Raw genomic sequence first — 17,380 nt, 5'->3', positions numbered from 1 at the left:
CCGGGTTCATATCCCAGCTTGGCCATGGAAACCCAGGGTGGTGTAATGGTTTGAGCATTAGACTGCGACACTGGGAGACCCGGGTTCATATCCCAGCTTGGCCATGGAAACCCAGGGTGGTGTAATGGTTTGAGCATTGGACTGGGACACTGGGAGACCAGGGTTTGAATCCCAGCTTGACCACTGAAACCCACTGTGTGACCTTGGACAAGTCACACTCTCTCAGCCTCAGAGGATGACAACTGCAGCCTCTCTCAGAAGAATCGTGCCAAGAAAACCATATGATAGGTTTGCCTTAGGGTCACTGTAAGTTGGAAATGACTTGAAGGCACACTACAACAGGAACAACAAGTTCTTTAGCTTTCTCTGCAAAAGAATGCCGGTCCCTCAACAAACTACAAATCCCAGTTATCTGTGACATGGAGCCATGACAGTTAAAGTGGTGTCAAACTGCATTATTGCTACAACATAGATGCACCCTGGGATTCACTAGCAGGCAGCTGTTCTCTACCTGATGGCTTCTTTTGGCAACCTGGACCAAAATGTGCGGACCTCCGCTGTCTATTCAGGGAGCGAAAATCTTTACATAAAATAAAAGAAACGAAAGCAAGCAAGTACAAATCCCTTAACTAGCAATGGAGTCATTTGTTTGCCACCATGGGGAGAAGGAAATTTCACAAGTCTTAACCAAGTAGCCAGTCGGCTCCCTAAAAGGAAACGGTGCGCAATGGCGGACGCATAATGGCCCATTGTTACAACACATTCATCTTATTGCCTTTTAATTGACATTTTATGGACAGTTTGCAATTACTGAGTGACTTTTCTTTCCCCAAGGAGTCTACCGAGGGAGAGCTGGGTCCCCATGTAGCTCCCTTGCAGCCAAAGGATTTTTAAAACAAGAGGCTTCTGTTTATTCCATATTTACCATTCGTTTCTTCATTCGAAATGACTTTTATTGATGGCACTTCTGCTCGGCAGGGGAAACAATAAAGTTTAATGTCAATATCCCACTTAATTCTGCTTTTCAAGATTTTAATTGACATTACATGCAAGGTTTTATTGGACATTTTTATAATTGTTATTGGAGTCATGGTGGCTAGGCTCGGTTTAACTATATATTTTGTTCCAGGTGAGCCGGCGGGACCCAGAGAAAAATTGCTGCGTTTGTAGTTCCCAAAGTCCCTGCCCTTGCCTCACACCAATTTAATGGGTGTACCTGCTCTCAAAGTCTCAGTATTACATACACAAACACAACTCACACACACACACATAGGTTAGCTGCTGCAAGACAGGGATGAAGCTTTACCAGAAAAAGTAACAGTGCCCACCTTAGGGTGCTGCTATGTTGCAGAATTAATACAGTTTGACACCACTTTAATTGTCATGATTCCATCCTAGGGAAGCTTGGGATTTGTAGTTTGCTGTGGCCCCAGAGCTCTCTGACAGAGAAGGCTAAAGGTCTCACCGAACAGCAGATCCCAGAATTGTGTAGCGTCGAGCCACGTCGGTTAAAGTGGTGCCAAACTGCATTCATTCTGCAATGCACAATGCAGCCTTAGGGAGAAATTCTGCAGTCTTTTTTGTCCTCTGTTGGCAATATGGCGTTGCACAAATCTTGCTCCTTCAAAATGGGTGGAGTTGTGCAATCTTGTGTGGTCGCCTTTTGGTGATTTAGATTCCTGATGCGATGTGCATTTGCACTATGCCGTTGCAGCAGTTTGAAACCGCTCTAGCTGCCATGGCTCTATCTTGAGATTTGTCATTTGGGAAGGTACTTAGCATCCTCTGCGAGGTAACTCTGGCCCACTCCCCTGAATGAATGAAGAGCATCTTTGTGTGCTGCATATATTTAGCCAGGAGAAGAGAAGGTTAAAGGGGGGCATGAGAGCCATGTTTAAATATTAGAAGGGATGTCCGATTGAGGATGGAGCAAACTTGTTTTCTGCTCCTCCAGAGAATAGAACATGGAGCAATGGATGCAAACTACAGGAAAAGAGATTCCACCTAAATATTAAGAAGAACATCCTGATGGTAAGAATTCTTTAGCATTAGAGTTGTTTAGCAGAGAATTCTAAGTCCCTATCCAAATTACAGGACTCAAGATTCTGTAGAATCAAATCATAGGATCATAGAATTGGAAGAGAACCCAAGGGTCATCCAGTCCAAATCCATTGTGCCATGCAGGAATACACAATCAAAGCCCTCCCGACAGATAGCCATCCATCCTCTGTTTGGAAACCTCCAAAGAAGGAGACTCCACCACTCTCCAAGGCAGACTCTTCCACTGTCCAACAGCTATTACCATCAAGATGTTCTTCCCAATGTTAGGTGAAATCTCTTTTCTTGTAGTTTGAATCCATTGCTCCATATCTTCGTCTCTGGAGCAACAAGTTTGCTCCATCCTCAATATGACATCCCTTCAAATATTGAAACACCGTTGTCATATCACCTCTTAACCTTTATGTCACCTGTCGACCTTCTCCAGGCTAAACATACCCAACTCCCTAAAGCACTCCTTATAGCGCTTGGTGGTTTCCAGACCCTTTACCATTTTGGTGTTCCTCCTCTGGACATGCTCCAGCTACTCAACATCCTTCTTGAATTGTGGGGCCCAGAACTGGACACTGAATTCCAGGTGAGGTCTGACTAAAGCAGAATAGAGTGGTGCTACTACTTCTCTTGATCTAGACACTGTTGGCTGGAGCCATAATAGTTAAAATATATCAGCCTGCTAGAATGGTGTAGCATCATCCTTGGTTGTTGGTTTTGCCAACTGGGGATAATGGGAGATGTAGCCCAACTCATCTGAGAGAGGGCACCAAGTGGGTAATGGTCACTGTGCTGCTTTTAGACATTATCTGGACTCTTGGAGGGTGTATCAAAGTTCAGTGTTATGTTGGCAATACAATTCCTCCTTAACTCAATGCAGATATCTGGGCGAATGGAGGGGATATTATTGTATACCGAATATTATGTACAGAGATTGTTGTATATAGGGTTTCATTTGCATCACAAATTATTTTGCTTGGTCTTCAGAGAGTTTTCTGGATAAAATCTTGGTATAGACTTTGCTAGCAGTGCAAACAAACAAGAAAGGGGAAAAAACAACAACAATGGAGACACGAATTACATTCCACAGCATAAATAGTGGCAGACAAAGATTTGGAGTAGATCGTCTGTGCCCCCAAATTTAGACAAGCAGCAGGGAGAAATCCTGCAGAATCTTATGCAGATGTTCATTTTATTGCCAGACCCCTACACAGAATTGTCTTGTTTCCCCTTTTTTGGAGCAGTTGGTGGCATGAATTGGGGAACCAGAAACCAGTAATCTACCCCTATTCCATGATTCCCCTTTCTGCTTTACCCTAGTTCTTCAGAACAAAAGTACATCCCAAACCCAGCAACATTGAGCAGAAGTGGGATGGATGGGCTAGACTCAGCAGAGAGTATGGTGCATACCTTTCGTAATATAACTGACCCTTGATATCCGCTGGGACTTGGTTCCAAGTGGATACCAAAATCTATGGATGCTCAAGTCCCATTAAATGCAATGGCACAGTAAAATGGTGTGCCTTATATAAAATGGCAAAAATTAAGGTTTTTGTAATTTATATATTTCTTAATGTTTCCAAGCCATGGATTGTTGAATTGGTGGATAAAGAATCTATAGATTTGGAGAGATGAGTGTATAGATCTGTCCTAGCGCAGGTGAAGACAGAAATGAGGAGGAAGGTGTGCCTCTGATTGACAGCCAGCCAGCCAGTAATCCTTCCAGAGCCACAGTAATGGTTCCTGATCCGGTAGCGCAGCTGCTCTCCTCGCTTGCCAAGAGACCAGGTGCCTTTGCAGGAACTCCTTGGCATGCCAAGCCAGCCATTAGCCAACTGCATCTCATGTATTTCCTCAGTGCTGACAGCTCAGGGGAAGTGAAAGGAAGAGAGGCGCATCCTTGTGGTTCTCCTCATTTTTAAATTACCATAAGTGTCATCGCAGTGCAAGACTGCAACATTTTCAGAGTGGCGATGGGGAAGGAAGAATAGGAAAGGTGTCCCTTGAACACTTGGATCGTGAAGCAGAAAACTTTTGCCAAGTTGTTGCAGTGGAAATGTTCCAAAACTGTAGCCCTGTTGCTGTGTTCTTTAAGATCTGCCTGTCTGTTGGTCCTGCTGTCACACCTTAGGAGTTGGCAGATTTACATCGCCATATGTTCTTCTAGCCTGGAATCTGGCAAAGTGGGCTGCCGCCATGAAAGCTTGCTTGAAGGCCATGCAAAATGAGTTAGCGTTGGAAATGTGAGCCAGCGCTTTTGGTTGGGTTTGCTGCCCCCGTGGAAGTTAATCCATTGCCTTGTTAAGGAATCTAGTTATTTCGTAACGTATACATGACTAGAAGACACCAGTGGGGTTCTCCAACACATGTGTGGAGCATGTTGTTTGACCTGAGGTTAGGTTTTCTAGTGGTTAGGTCACTAAAGTGGAAATGCAAGCCCAACATTGCAGGAGCAAGCTTCCACCTTGGTCCGTGAAGTGGAGTGGTTGTCACATGTCTTTCCTGTATTTTGCATCTGTGTCAAACATGGTTAGCAAATTCCATCAGAAATGTTCCATGTTCATGGCCCATTTTCCTCTCCTCCCCATAATGCGACTTTCCATTCTTCATAGTGCTGCTGCGCCAGGCGTCAGGTTTGCAGCAGGATTTTGGGCACCACCCAAAGGCTCTGCTCCTCAGGCCATGCAACCTCATGCTATGCACATTGCTGCACCATGGCCAGGGCCTGAAGAAGCTGGAGAAGGTATTTTCATAGACTGAAAGCCTGAGAGATCTCATACAGAGAACCAATCGGGAAGCCAACAGGCACATGATGAACTCTTTCTCTTACCTTCTCCATCCTCCTTCTTGTGCATATGCCAACATGCCACTACCCCACCCCATGGCACCCCCCACATCTACAGGATCCTGGGATTTGTGCTTTGTGTGATATTTAGCCTTCTCTCTCAGAGAGTTCTGGTGCCATCACAAACTCCAAATCTCAGGATCCCATAGCATGGAGCCATAGCAGCTAAAGTGGTGCCAAGCTACATTAATGCTGCAGTGTGGCAGCAGCCTGAGACTGTTTTATTCTCCAAGCCATTTTAAGATTCATCATGTCAGCAATCTTTCTCTTTTGCAACTAGCATGGCTTGGCTTGGACTTTTGTTTTACATATAACAGTGTTTTTCATCTTTGTTGCTGATTTTTATCTTGGTTTTTTTTTAATGCTTTGGCCCTTGTTGTTGCTTTATTGTTTGACTCCGGTCTTATGTTTGTGTTTTAGACACACATGCAGATATGTTCAGTGATCCAAAAGTACAATAAATAAATAAATTGTACTGCCAGGGATGGAGACAAGACCAAGAGGGATTTGCTCTTGTTGTTGCTGTTGTGTGCCTTCAAGTTGTTTCCGACTTATGGTGACCCTAAGGAGAACCTACCATGGGTTTCCTTGGCAAGATTTATTGAGAGAGGGTTTGCCTTTCATTCCTGAGAGGCTGAGAGGGTTGGACTTGCCTAAGGTTTCCATGGCTGAGTGGCGATTGGAACCCCTGTCTCCCCAAAATGCCATACAATATAAGTTTAAGATACATACATTTGGCTTTTATGCATCATGAAAATGAAGCCCAAGAGTTAGATGTTGCAAAGGCATGAGGAACAGAGAGGGGGACTTCGGTTGGCGAAAGGAGTGCATTAAATTAACTCCTAGTTTGGCATTTTCTGCTCCCTCCATGCAGCGCCCCTAATTTATTTTTTTAATCATGGAAAAGCGTCTCCCCGAACCCGGTGCCGTAAACTCTTTATTTTGCTAGTGGCGGTGAGCAGCCCTATGGGCGTCATTGCAATTCAAGCAAACGTGAGTCCAGTTCCCCCCTCCGAACGTGGCTGGCTTCTCTCAAAATAAACCCGGCGCTGGCTTTTGACAAGCTCTAATGAAAAACAAATTGTTATATTACTTAGAAAAATAATTTGAAGGAAGCCCGAATTAGTTGCCGAGGTGGGAAAGTTTCGGCTACTTGAAAATAGGGGTTTGGGGAAGGTTATTTATTTTAAAACGTTGGGCCGGCCTGCTCTCTCGGTAAGAGACAGCCTTGTTTATTTCAGGGCTCACCTCGCCGGAGACGTGAATCATACTTTTTTAATCATGATGTGAGCCTGACGGATTGGGAACAGTCACAGGAATAGGACTGTTAGCGGTCCCAGGATGGTGGCGAAGTGGCTCTTGGGCCGCGGATTGGTAGGGCATCCCATTAATCTAAGAGCATTTTTGCTTCAAAAAATGAAAAGGAACAACGTCATTTAAAAAGAAAAAGTCCAACAACTTTTGCATGCCTTCAAGTCATTTCCATCTTATGGCGACCATAAGGTGAACCTGTTCATGGGGTTTCCTTGTCAAGATTTGCTCAGAGGAGGTTGCCATTGCCTTCCCCTGAGGCTGAGAGAGTCTTACTTGCCCAAGTGAACTTGCCCAAAGGGTTTCATGGAAATCAAGCCCTGGTCTCCAGAATCATAGTCCAACACTCAAACCACTGCACCACATTACCAACTTAGAAATAAGAATGTAACTATTTGTCACTTTTCAAGAGGCCATTCCAGAACAAGACTTCAGAATCTGGGTATCTTTGCCCTGCAATCGAGGATACTCAGTCCAGACAGGATTCGCCAGGGATGCTTTTGCATGCACAAATATGGCACTGCGGTTCACCTTTAACTTACATGGCTGCGTCCTATCGATATTTGTAGGTGGGTGAGGAACTGGAGATCTTTGGCAGGGAATTCTAAACACCTTGTGAAAGTACAAGGTATTGTAGTGGTATTGCTGTGTGCTTTCAAGTCATACGACAACATCACAATTTCTTGCTACAATATCTTGCAGTTTCACAAGGTATTTAGAATTGCCTGCTGAAGACCTCCAGTGCCTTCAAGTTGGTTTTGACTTATGGTGACCCTAAGGTGAGCCTATCGTGGGGTTTTCTTGGCAAGATTTGTTCAGAGGAGGTTTCCCCTTGCCTTCCCCTGAGGCTGAGAGAGTGTGACTTGACCAAGCTCACCCAATGGGTTGCATGACCGAGCTGGGAATTGAACCCTGGTCTCCAGTGTCACAGTCCAACACTCAAACCACTACCCCACGCTGCCATAGAAGGCATAAAGGTGATGATGATGATGATGATGATGATGATGATGATGATGATGACCTTTGAAATGTTTGACCCACCTGTCCCTAGCCCAGAATCTAACCCTACAACCCTGCCCCTGTCCTTGGTGGGTTCAGTTTAAGGTTGTGCATCTCAAGAGCAAATCCATAATCCAAGTCCTGCCAGAAGTGTGCATTGCAGACAGTTATTTCACCTGGGCCACTCTTGACTTCAGAGGAGAGGTGTTTATCCCCCTGCTTTGTTTTTATACCTCTATGGGGATCCCGGCCTTTGATGCCAGACCTCCTTAGGGGTATCATTTACTCTCTACAGCCGGACGAAAGTGACTTTTCTGGCAGCTGTTTTTCCTGCAGTGTTTCAGCAACCATACTTTTGATACTCTCTCACTCTCTCTGTCTCCAGTATCACTTTCTGCAAATGGAAAGGAGAGCAGAGCTAGCTAGACACAGCTTTTCCCCTTTCAGGGCAAATGGGATACCTCTTGACAAAATGTAAACCTCATTTGAAATCCAGCGCATGTGGCATCTTTCAAAGATTGGGATTTTCCAGGCATCAGCACCGCGCATGACAGTTTGCCAGTTTGCCCAATTGCTTATTAGTATTATTGAGCTAGCAAAATCATGGATCCAAGGCTAGCTGTGAGCGGGCTATAGGATTTCGGACGGAGCATCCCATGGAAACACAAGAGAGACAGGGAGAGATGTAACTCCAGTCTCAAAATTTATTGGGATAGGGCTTGGCATCTTTCACACCAAGCCCCCATGGAAATTAGAGGCTGTGGTCAGATTCGTGATTCTTTTCTGCCTGTCCCTGGGGGCGTTTTCCATCACAGCAGGAACATGGATGCCTTGTGGCTGAGATCCTGACCTCAAAATCAGTGCGGCACAGCTGGAAAGGGAGGCCCAGCTGAACCCAGGCCAGGTTGGACTTGCCTCCTGTCCCTTTGGCGCTTCAGCATAAACACGCTGGTTTTGCAGAACCCTTTGGGTTTCTTTGGAGCTGTCAGAACAATTTGTGCCGCGCAACTGTAGGCAAACCGCAAGAAAACAATGCGCGTCCCATGTCCTTAATATGAAAAAGCAAAAGGCACAGAGAGCCAAGGTTTCCCGGCAGTCGATGTGTCCCCCCACCCGTGTACTTTCCCCAAATCTGTCACACCTGGATGTAATTGTATGTCTTCTTTTAAAGGAAATGTTGCCGATGATACTTCAGAGTTAAAGGGCTGAATTTAGTTCAGATATTTGTAGAGTCCAAGCTTTGCACAAAAGGCAGGTATACACCAGGGGTAGGCAAAGTGAGGCCTGTTGGCTGCCTGCAGCCACTTAGGACCCTTTTTTTTGTCCTCCCCTGGGTCAAATGCTTGCCACATTATGCCTCCCAAAATACCTGTAGGGTATTTTCACAACAGTTTTTAGTTTTGATGGGCTATGTTAGGCACATGGGAGGCCTTTTTTTAAAAATAGGAAGTGAACAAGAAATGACTATTTGGATGAGTTGAAGGCAAATGCACACATGTGGGTGTACCAACATTTGCATGTATGTCTGTGCAACGCAGGATTTCTAATGCTGTCCAACAGTGGTCGAGATCTTGCATCACTCAATCATAGCATAATATCCATGGGTGGAGTTATGTTATGCTAGCACTAAGATGTCCCTACACAAGTCTGGCACATTCCTGAATGGCAGGAGCCTTATGGTCCCTTCCAACTCTATGATTCTAAGGAAGCTACGGTTGCCTTGAGCTTCTAGGGCCTGAATTGGAATAAGCAATGCTTGTTGCTATTGTTATTTGCAATCTTGTTTGACTTTGACTTATGGTGACCCTATCCATGAGAGACCACCAACATTATCATGTTGATGATCGCAATTCTTGGAGATCTCTCATGGATAGGGTCACCATAGGTCAAAACCAACTTGATGGCAAATAACACTAACAACAAACATTGCTTATTCCAAACAAGAGGACATAGTCCTGTGGAACAACTGACGCTGAATGTCTCTCTTTGTTCCTATGGCCTTTCTCCGCTGCATCAAGGAAGGAACTTCCTAGAGTTGCTGAATCCACTGTGAACACTTCTTGCAGTGACATGTGGCATGCTCTCCTCACCTCACCAGGGCCTTCTATCTAGTTTTTATGGATGGACGTCGTGACACCTTTGCTAAGGCTCCACCAGCAATACTTGGAGATATTTTGGCACTCGACCCTGGAGGGAGGCGGGCGGCTGTTGAAGGCAGAAACTTGACACTCAAGTGCTGAGTTTGGGTTAAGACCTGTAAGTCTGACAGGGCAATAAATTTCCTTCACTTCTTGTTTTTTAAAGGAGATGGAAAGACCCCTCTCTCTCTCTCTCTCTCTCCACACACCTCTTTTCTTTCTTTGTCTCCCTTCTTAAAAACCCCAAATTCCTGGAAATGACTTGGCAGGACAACCACAGGGTTCTCCTCACTTGGGAGGTGTGTATGTGTATGTGTGTAGCATGCACTTGTAAAATTTGGGAGAGTGCCTTGGCTCCCTGGCTTGCCCACGGCTTTCCGCAGTCTGCCACTGGCTTAGGTTACTCCTTGAAATTCCTTTGTCATTCCACCTGCAACCGGGAAATCAATGTGTGATGTTTTTCCAAGATCCCCTTTGAGTTGCATGGAGGTGTCATTTGTATCTGGTCTGTGCTGAACCCTTTTGCTCAACCGCAAGAAAGTTGCCAACTTCACACTGGTAGAGGCTGGTGGCTCCCATGTCAAAAGTTTCCCAAAGTTTGATAAACCTATTTTTCAGTTGTCATTCCCTGAACTTTGGGAACCCTGAAGACGGGAATATTGGAGGGATGAGAATATTTGCAATTCAGGACTTATTCTGTGCAAAAATTGCAGAGGGTTGTTTTCTGCAGAAAATAGCATTTTCTGCACCAAAGACTTTCTGTGCAGAAAAGAGCATTGCTATGTAGGAAAAAAAGTCTGTGCAAAAATTCTGCACCAAAAACCTCATACTTCCCCCTTTTGTTTATTATTATTATGACACTTGAACGACAATGAATGACACCTGAACGACAAATCTTCTTCAAACTGACTTTCTAACAATGGGGAGAAAAATAGCAAAATGGCATATTGTCTACGAGAACAAAGTTTATGAAGATTTGCATCTCCAGTTCAGGGGCCACTGTGGATCCACCACCCCTAAAATGTTTGAATATTATGGAAGATGATAACCAGATGTAGATGGTTGATAATCGGGTACCGATTCCAAGTTGGCAGGAGCGCTTTGCAAAGAGACCAGCACCTGATTTATGGGAAGACAGAAATCAGAAGGGGGGAGGATGTACTTTGGTTTCTGCTGAGGATGAGAGAGTGTGACTTGCCCAAAGTCACCCAGGGGGTTTCCACAGGCTGAGCGAGGATTTGAACCTGGTCTCCAGAGTCGTAGTCCAACACTCAAAGCACTATACCAAACTGGTTCCATAGCCTACCGGGAGACTGGCTGATTCCTGGACAGTTTTGTCCATGCAAATTCCTTTTTCCCTCATGCCAACAGACCATGGCCTGTTACAGACAGGCCAAAATAAAGCTGCTTCGAGTCACTTTGGAGGTATGGTATTTCAATGATGCATGTGTCCTAAGAGTCCAAAAGCCGCACCAAAGCCACACTCCAGTTCTAAGGACTGGAATGCAGCTTTGATGCGGCTTTTGGACTCTTAGGACACATGCATCATTGAAATACCATCCCTCCAAAGTGACTCGAGCAGCTTTATTTTGGCCTGTCTGTAACAGGCCCATGTCTCGAACAGTTTGCAAACTGCGTCTTCAAGCTCCAACTTGACACCATTTCGTCTGGCAGAGAATAGAGCTTCCAATGCCTACTGTATGCCTAGAACAATCTGCGATTCAAACCCCCACCTTGCATGCTTTTCTGGGGGTATCTCCCCATTTTTCTAGCACTGGGGGGGCTCTTTCACCAAGGGTGAGGGGAGCGAAACATGAGGAATAATTGTTACAGGTTTGGAGGGGGGGCTCAAGGAGCAGAGAAACAACTCTTTCTCCCCTGAAATTAATCCAGCGAGAGCCATGAATCCACAGTATTTCATATCACACTTCATAAAACTCCAGTCATAATCCATAAAACTGACATTATTAGATTAAAACAAAAACAAAAACGGGGGGCTCAGCTCCTCCTCTCGGGCCTGGGCTCATTAGACATTCTGTAGTTTTATAACCTTACAGTTCCTACCCAATTACCGTGATTAATACTGTGTCTTAATAAAAGAAATCCTTCGCCGACGCTGGGCTAGAATTGGCAGCCAAGGAGCGTTGGGTTGGAAGAGGTCAGACCTTAATGCGATCCAGGTCTGGCCGGCCTTGTTCTGCTTTGCAACCTGTTTTCGAGACCAAGGGTCAGTCCTGGTAACATTGGGGGTGTTTTTGAAGGGGGGGGGAATCGGGGCAAGACGAAAGAAATCCAGCCACGCATCCTGTTTGCCTCAGGGACTCCCATCCTGGTGACAAGCTTCCCACGCTGTTAGCCATAATTTGGAATTATTGCATTTTGGAGTTATTGCAAATAATTATTTGGAATTACTGTGTTCTCCATTTCTATATTTCATTTCCCTGCCTCAGGAAGGAATGCCTCTTGGGTTTTGGAGACACGGTGTGGCCAAGATTGGGATCCCACAGCAATGACTTCCATGTCAGTGGCAACATGACATCTGATCCATGCTTTTAGGCTGAAATTTAAAGGTGTCCTGAACCCACTCCCCAAAACAGCTTCAGCACCTTGGATAGCATTTGGAAAGATCAGGATAAACCCCAGAGCGCATTCACCACCCTTCCGATGACGAAACCCTTCACCCCTAAAAGCCTTGTTTGGAAAGACTTTGGCATGGCACCGTCTAACTTCTCCTGGTGCACCTGCCATCTCTGGACAAGGCTGAACAATGGCATGGAAATACCATGAAAACCCCAAAAGAGGACAGTGAAAAAAATATGCTTCAAGCCAAAGAACATCTGCTCAGAGAGAATGCGTCAGGTTCATCAGTCCACCTTCATTTCAAACATTTTCAGAGGCCAGATTTGGATTAGGTTGGAATCCTATTTTCATTTCATTTCATTTTATTTTTGACAGCTGGTAGGAATAAGATTCTTGCCCTTCTGGTTTCCAAGCAATAAAGGGATGTGAATCATTACCCCCCCCCATTCAAAAATAAAAAACCTGAGAAAACAGAATGGACCACCCACTTTAACTCTGCATAAAGTGGTAAAGTGATCCTGTGTCAGAAGTGGCAAACCAGGGAACTGCTTTCCTAAAATTGCCTCAATATTATAAAGTGGAGTGCGGGGTTCGAATTAAATAAGAGATGTGAGATTTCCTAGCAAAGTAGCTAATTGGGAAATATTAATAGCGTGGGTTGCTTAACCTTCACCTTGGCGGGTGAAAACCGCTTTTGTGAAATGTCTTAATCGGGGGGTATTTTCTGAACCCTGTGAAGATCTGAATGTATTGCAGGGAATAAAACTGCCCTGTATCTACATGATCCAAGGATTTATGTCCCACCTTTCACCCACAATAGGATTCATTGAGTAGTTGTTATTGTTGCGATCATCATCATCATCATCATCATCATGATGTCCTACCTGCTCCTCCCTATGGATTGTGGCAGGGAACAACAACAAATGAACATACAACGTACATTGGAGCTCTCTGATCCCATAGTTATCCTGGATCCAAACCATGTATTTGAACACGACCAGACTTCTCTACCCGCCTCCCACAAACTCACTTTTCCCTTTCCTTGTTGCTCCTAGGTTCTCCTCATCATCAGTGGGAACCTGAGCTTCCTCAACTGGTTGACCATTGTGCCCAGCATCGCCTGTTTTGATGACGCCTCCTTGGCCTTCCTTTTCAGCTCCAAGAAAGGAGGCACAAAGGACCAAGTCCAGGAGATGCAAGCAGCAGGGAAAACATCGACTTTGCAATATAGTAAGTCATTTTTTCCTCTCTTGAAACTAAGCCATAAATTGCTTCCATTGGTTTCCGATCTCATGGCGTCCATGTTAATGTGGCAGTGGATCCACTCCAGGTTTTAGACTGTACTTTAAAGGGGCAATGTGAGATCCCCCCAAATACATAATATTCCTGGTTTGCAGCATTACTGGGGTAGCTTTGGGGAGCAGTGTTTCCCTAAAATTGCATCAGTAAGTTTTTAATTGATTGTAGCCTGCTCTCGTTATGCTAGTCTGAAGCTATATTTGCCCTAATAATCCAGTTTGGCACCATGTTAACTGCCATGGCTCTGTGCTATGGAATTCTGGGAATTGTAGTTTGATGAGATATTTAGCCTTTCCTACAAATGCTGCCTCATAGTGTGGTGGAATCTCCTTCTTTGGAGGTTTTTAAGCAGAGGCACACAATGTCATGTCCATCTTGCTGCTGCCTTGCATTCAATTCGTTACTATTTTGCACCTTTCTATTGATAGGCAAAACCCGTCAATGGGCTCCCTGTCTCGCCATATCCCTTTACAATTTTCATTTGCGAATCTTGAGAGTTGGGAATTTAGCCTTTTTAAAATAAACAAAAGGATAAAACAGTCCAGAATTTCGAGACATCCTCCATTTAGCAATGTCCTATGGCTGTCTTGGCTACTGTTCCTCCTCTGCTACATTTTGTGAAAGCTGGATGATAACTCCTCTACTGCATGACCCTTTGGACACAATATGTGTGTGTGTGTGTGTGTGTGTGTGTATATATATCTCAGTTATTTGAGTCTGGGAAGTAAAGATGTTCCTCTTGAAACATCCCGGTCTAAAACATATGTCGATTTTTATATTAACTGAATTCCTCTCTCATTTGGTTTCCGTTCAATGTAATGCATCTGGCCCTTCGGAAATACCTCTCCAATTTTCCCAAATGTGTACAAGGGGACCTCATTTGGGAATCATCATCAGATGCTTCTCCCAAAATATTCTTAGACTAAACAGTTTATCGGGGCTTTGGAGTAGGTTTAAACAGCAGCCGTTCTCCTGCAGAGAGGGGAGATGAACTATTTGTGTTGGTCTTTAATTTTTTTAAAAAATAAAATCTCAGGACATAGGAAGGGTCATGCTTTGCTTATGTGTCTGATGTTTGACAACATCCTTTCCTGTTTCCATTACTGTACGCAAAGCTGCTCATGTAAGCCCAAGATCTCAACAAACTGTGGCCTCCTGAGTCAGTTTGCATGCATGGGGAAACGTCAAAAAAATCATCATCATCATCATCATCATCAAAAGCAATAAAAGAGAAAGTCCATTATTGTGCCCCGAAGGCCCTATAGGGTCACTTTTTTTTTTGCTCTAAAATACCTCAGATATATATCTCGAGGGTGTGGGAGGCATTTCCAAATGTTTGGGTCAAAACAAAATTCTGTAAAAGAAGGTTTTTGGTCTCAAAATGTCCTCTGCGGGTTCAGAAAGTTCCTCTAGCGGACATTTGGGAGGTGGATTAGTGGAGAAAAAAGGACCCTTTTCCTTTTGCAAGAGAAGATCCGATGGATAAGGTTACGGCCCTCCAAGGTTTTCTGGAAGTCTAATGCAGGCCTTGAACCTTCTCCAGTTGCCCACCTCTGGCTTAGATGGATTTGGAAAGAATTGGCAAGTCGTTCCTTGCGCAAAATGCAAACATCCTCATCTGCCCCAAGACTTTTTTACGCTGACACTTGAGAAGTCAGAGTGTTCATAAATATTCCATAACGCTAGTAGCAGCAGCTGTGCCAAAACGCATGTGAATGTGTTGAAGCCAGCCATCTTAACAGCCAATAGCTCTTGGAGTTTTGAACAGGATAGCTGGTGCTGGCTCCCATTTCTTTGCCCATTTTATACGATCTGGTGGGAAAGTTTTCCTGCCATCCACTGTGTTCTTTGCTTTTATTGGATCACTCGCACCACCTCTCATTCCAACAACATTAAGCGCACTAAAAATGGCCTCTACAGGTTGAATCTTCCATATTCAAAATGCTTGGGACCAGAAGTATTTTGGAGTTTGGAATACCTGTATTTGCATATACGTAATGAGAAATCTTGGCAATAGGACCCAAGTCTAAACACAACATTCATTTATGTTTCATATGCACCTTATGCACATCGCCTGGAGGTAATTTTATACAATATTTTAAAATAATTTTGTGCATGAAACAAAATTTGTGTACGTTAAATCACCAGAAAGCAAAAGAGTCACTATCTCAGCCACCCATGTGGACAATTTTTGGAATTTGGAGTATTTTGGATTTCAGGTTTCTGGATAAGGGAGACTCAACTTGTATCTTGATGCCAAAATTTATGAACATGGGTTTTCTGGTGGCTTTGTTTCAAGGCTTTGTTTCGTGAACAACTTAATCATTTTGGGGGACATTTAGGGAAAGAAGCAAGCAAGCAAGTGTATTCTTCCAAAGCTAGCCATGCTTTTCTTTTAACATGTGAAGACTTTGTTATTAATGGAGCTGCATTTTCAACATTCTTCTTTTTAGCCTCTTTCCAGACTATTTAGAGAGAAGTAGATTTTCAGAAAGATATGGCATAGCTCTTTGGCTGAAAAGGGTAACGTTGAGACTTTTCTCCCCCAATCGTTTCTTTTTAAAATAAGCAAATGTTTGTTTCCCTATTGGGCCAAGGGAGGAATCTGGGTCACCAAAGGACTCCTTAAAATGGTGGTCAAGAGGAAATGAGGATCTCTGCTCCACAAAATTCCTGGGCTGCCAAATACTAGTTATTCCGTTGATACACAGATGTGTGGCGAGGTTGGCAACACTTTCCAGAAAAAGCTAATTTATTTTATTTTTTGCAGAAGCTGGGTACAAATGAAAAGTCCCTGCCCTCAGGAGTTTACAGTCTAAATTTCAAAAGCCAGTTAACAAAGCAGTCGGGAAGGAGGAGCAGAAGACAAAAAGAGAGAGAAAATGTCAGATATGTCCACACTGCAGATATAAAGCAGTTTGGCCCCACTTTAACTGCTGTGACCCATTCTACAGGTGCCTCACCAAACTACAAATCCCTTATTCTGTAGGATAGAGTCACGGCACTTAAAGTGGTATCAGACTGCTTTGTGTCTGCAGTGAGGATACACCTGTAACCTTGCAAGTGTTGTGATAAGTCACAGGGCTTTTGGTGTAGCATTCTTCCCTATTTCCATTGGGGTAACTTTAGCATGGTTAGGGAGCCACACAGACTGTTATAAATGCCCCAGAATCCCAAAATATTCATTTCTGGTTTTGAAAAATAGTAGGTTTTGATGTTGCACAGTAGGAGAAGAAGGGGCCGTTTTTGTTACTCCAGGGCTGCATCCGCACTGCAGAAATAATCCACTTTGACATGGCTTTAACTGCTCCGTCTCAATGCTATGGAATTATGTGAATTGTACTTTTGTGAGATATTTAGCCTTTCCAGTCAGAGGGCTCTGGTGACACAACAATTTCCAGAATTCCACAGCATTGAGCCACTGACAATGGTGGGACTGTGAGAAAGACTTCTTCCAAACAACGTAAGACTTAGGCAAGCTTGTATAGGGAAATACTGTCTTTCAGAGTCCCAGGACCTCTGCTTTCCTCTTGCCTTTTCCACAGGCAGCTACATCCGCAAAGTCGTGAACATATCCTTTGGGCTCCTGATCACCTTCCTCAGCATCCCGGTGGTTGTCAATTTGCTGAGCTCCCAGCAAGTCATGAACACTTCCTTCAATCCTCTCAGGATAGTCAACACCTATGGAGCATTTGGAAGGTAAGATTCAGCCAGCGAAGGGGGGGACACCAAGCTGCCACCTTTCCGACTCTCCCCATCTTTTGCGGTGTCATTTCACTTGGTGCAGAGGGACATTTTTGAGCCAGGATGAGTTGGTTGGATAGACAGATTTCCCCCCAGCAAGGTTTAAGGTCTTGAGTATATTCATGTTGTTGTTGTTGTTGTTGTGTGTCATTTCCAACTCATGGAGACCCTCAGAAGGAGCTATCATGGGGTCTTCTTGGCATGATTTGTTCAGAGGAGGCTTGCCATTGTCTTCCCCTGAGGCTGAGAGCATGTGACTTGCCTAAGGTCACCCAGTGGGTTTCATGGCTGAACTGGGAATCAAATCCTGATCTCCAGGTTTGTAGTCCAGCACTCAAACCACTACATCACACTAGATTTCAGTATATTCAAGAGCAGTTGCTAAATACAGTAAATAAAGAAATCACTTTTTGAG

General features: G+C 44.3%; 1 protein-coding gene across 4 annotated transcripts in view; it reads left to right on the top strand.

The window, feature by feature from the left end:
• LMF1 (lipase maturation factor 1) overlaps positions 1 to 17,380 on the top strand; it is a 92,898-nt gene that overhangs the window by 62,572 nt on the left and 12,946 nt on the right. For all 4 annotated transcript variants that reach the window (XM_042438530.1, XM_042438533.1, XM_042438532.1 and 1 more), the window contains 2 exons: positions 12,978 to 13,152; positions 16,767 to 16,920. In XM_042438530.1, coding sequence (XP_042294464.1) covers positions 12,978 to 13,152; positions 16,767 to 16,920 — 329 coding nt within the window. The remainder of the gene's footprint in view (positions 1 to 12,977; positions 13,153 to 16,766; positions 16,921 to 17,380) is intronic.

The sequence above is a fragment of the Sceloporus undulatus genome, chromosome 8 (assembly GCF_019175285.1).
Source record: "Sceloporus undulatus isolate JIND9_A2432 ecotype Alabama chromosome 8, SceUnd_v1.1, whole genome shotgun sequence".
NCBI classification, from domain to species: domain Eukaryota; kingdom Metazoa; phylum Chordata; class Lepidosauria; order Squamata; family Phrynosomatidae; genus Sceloporus; species Sceloporus undulatus.
Note: the sequence above shows the minus strand (reverse complement) of the source record. Positions and strands in the feature narration are given on the sequence as shown.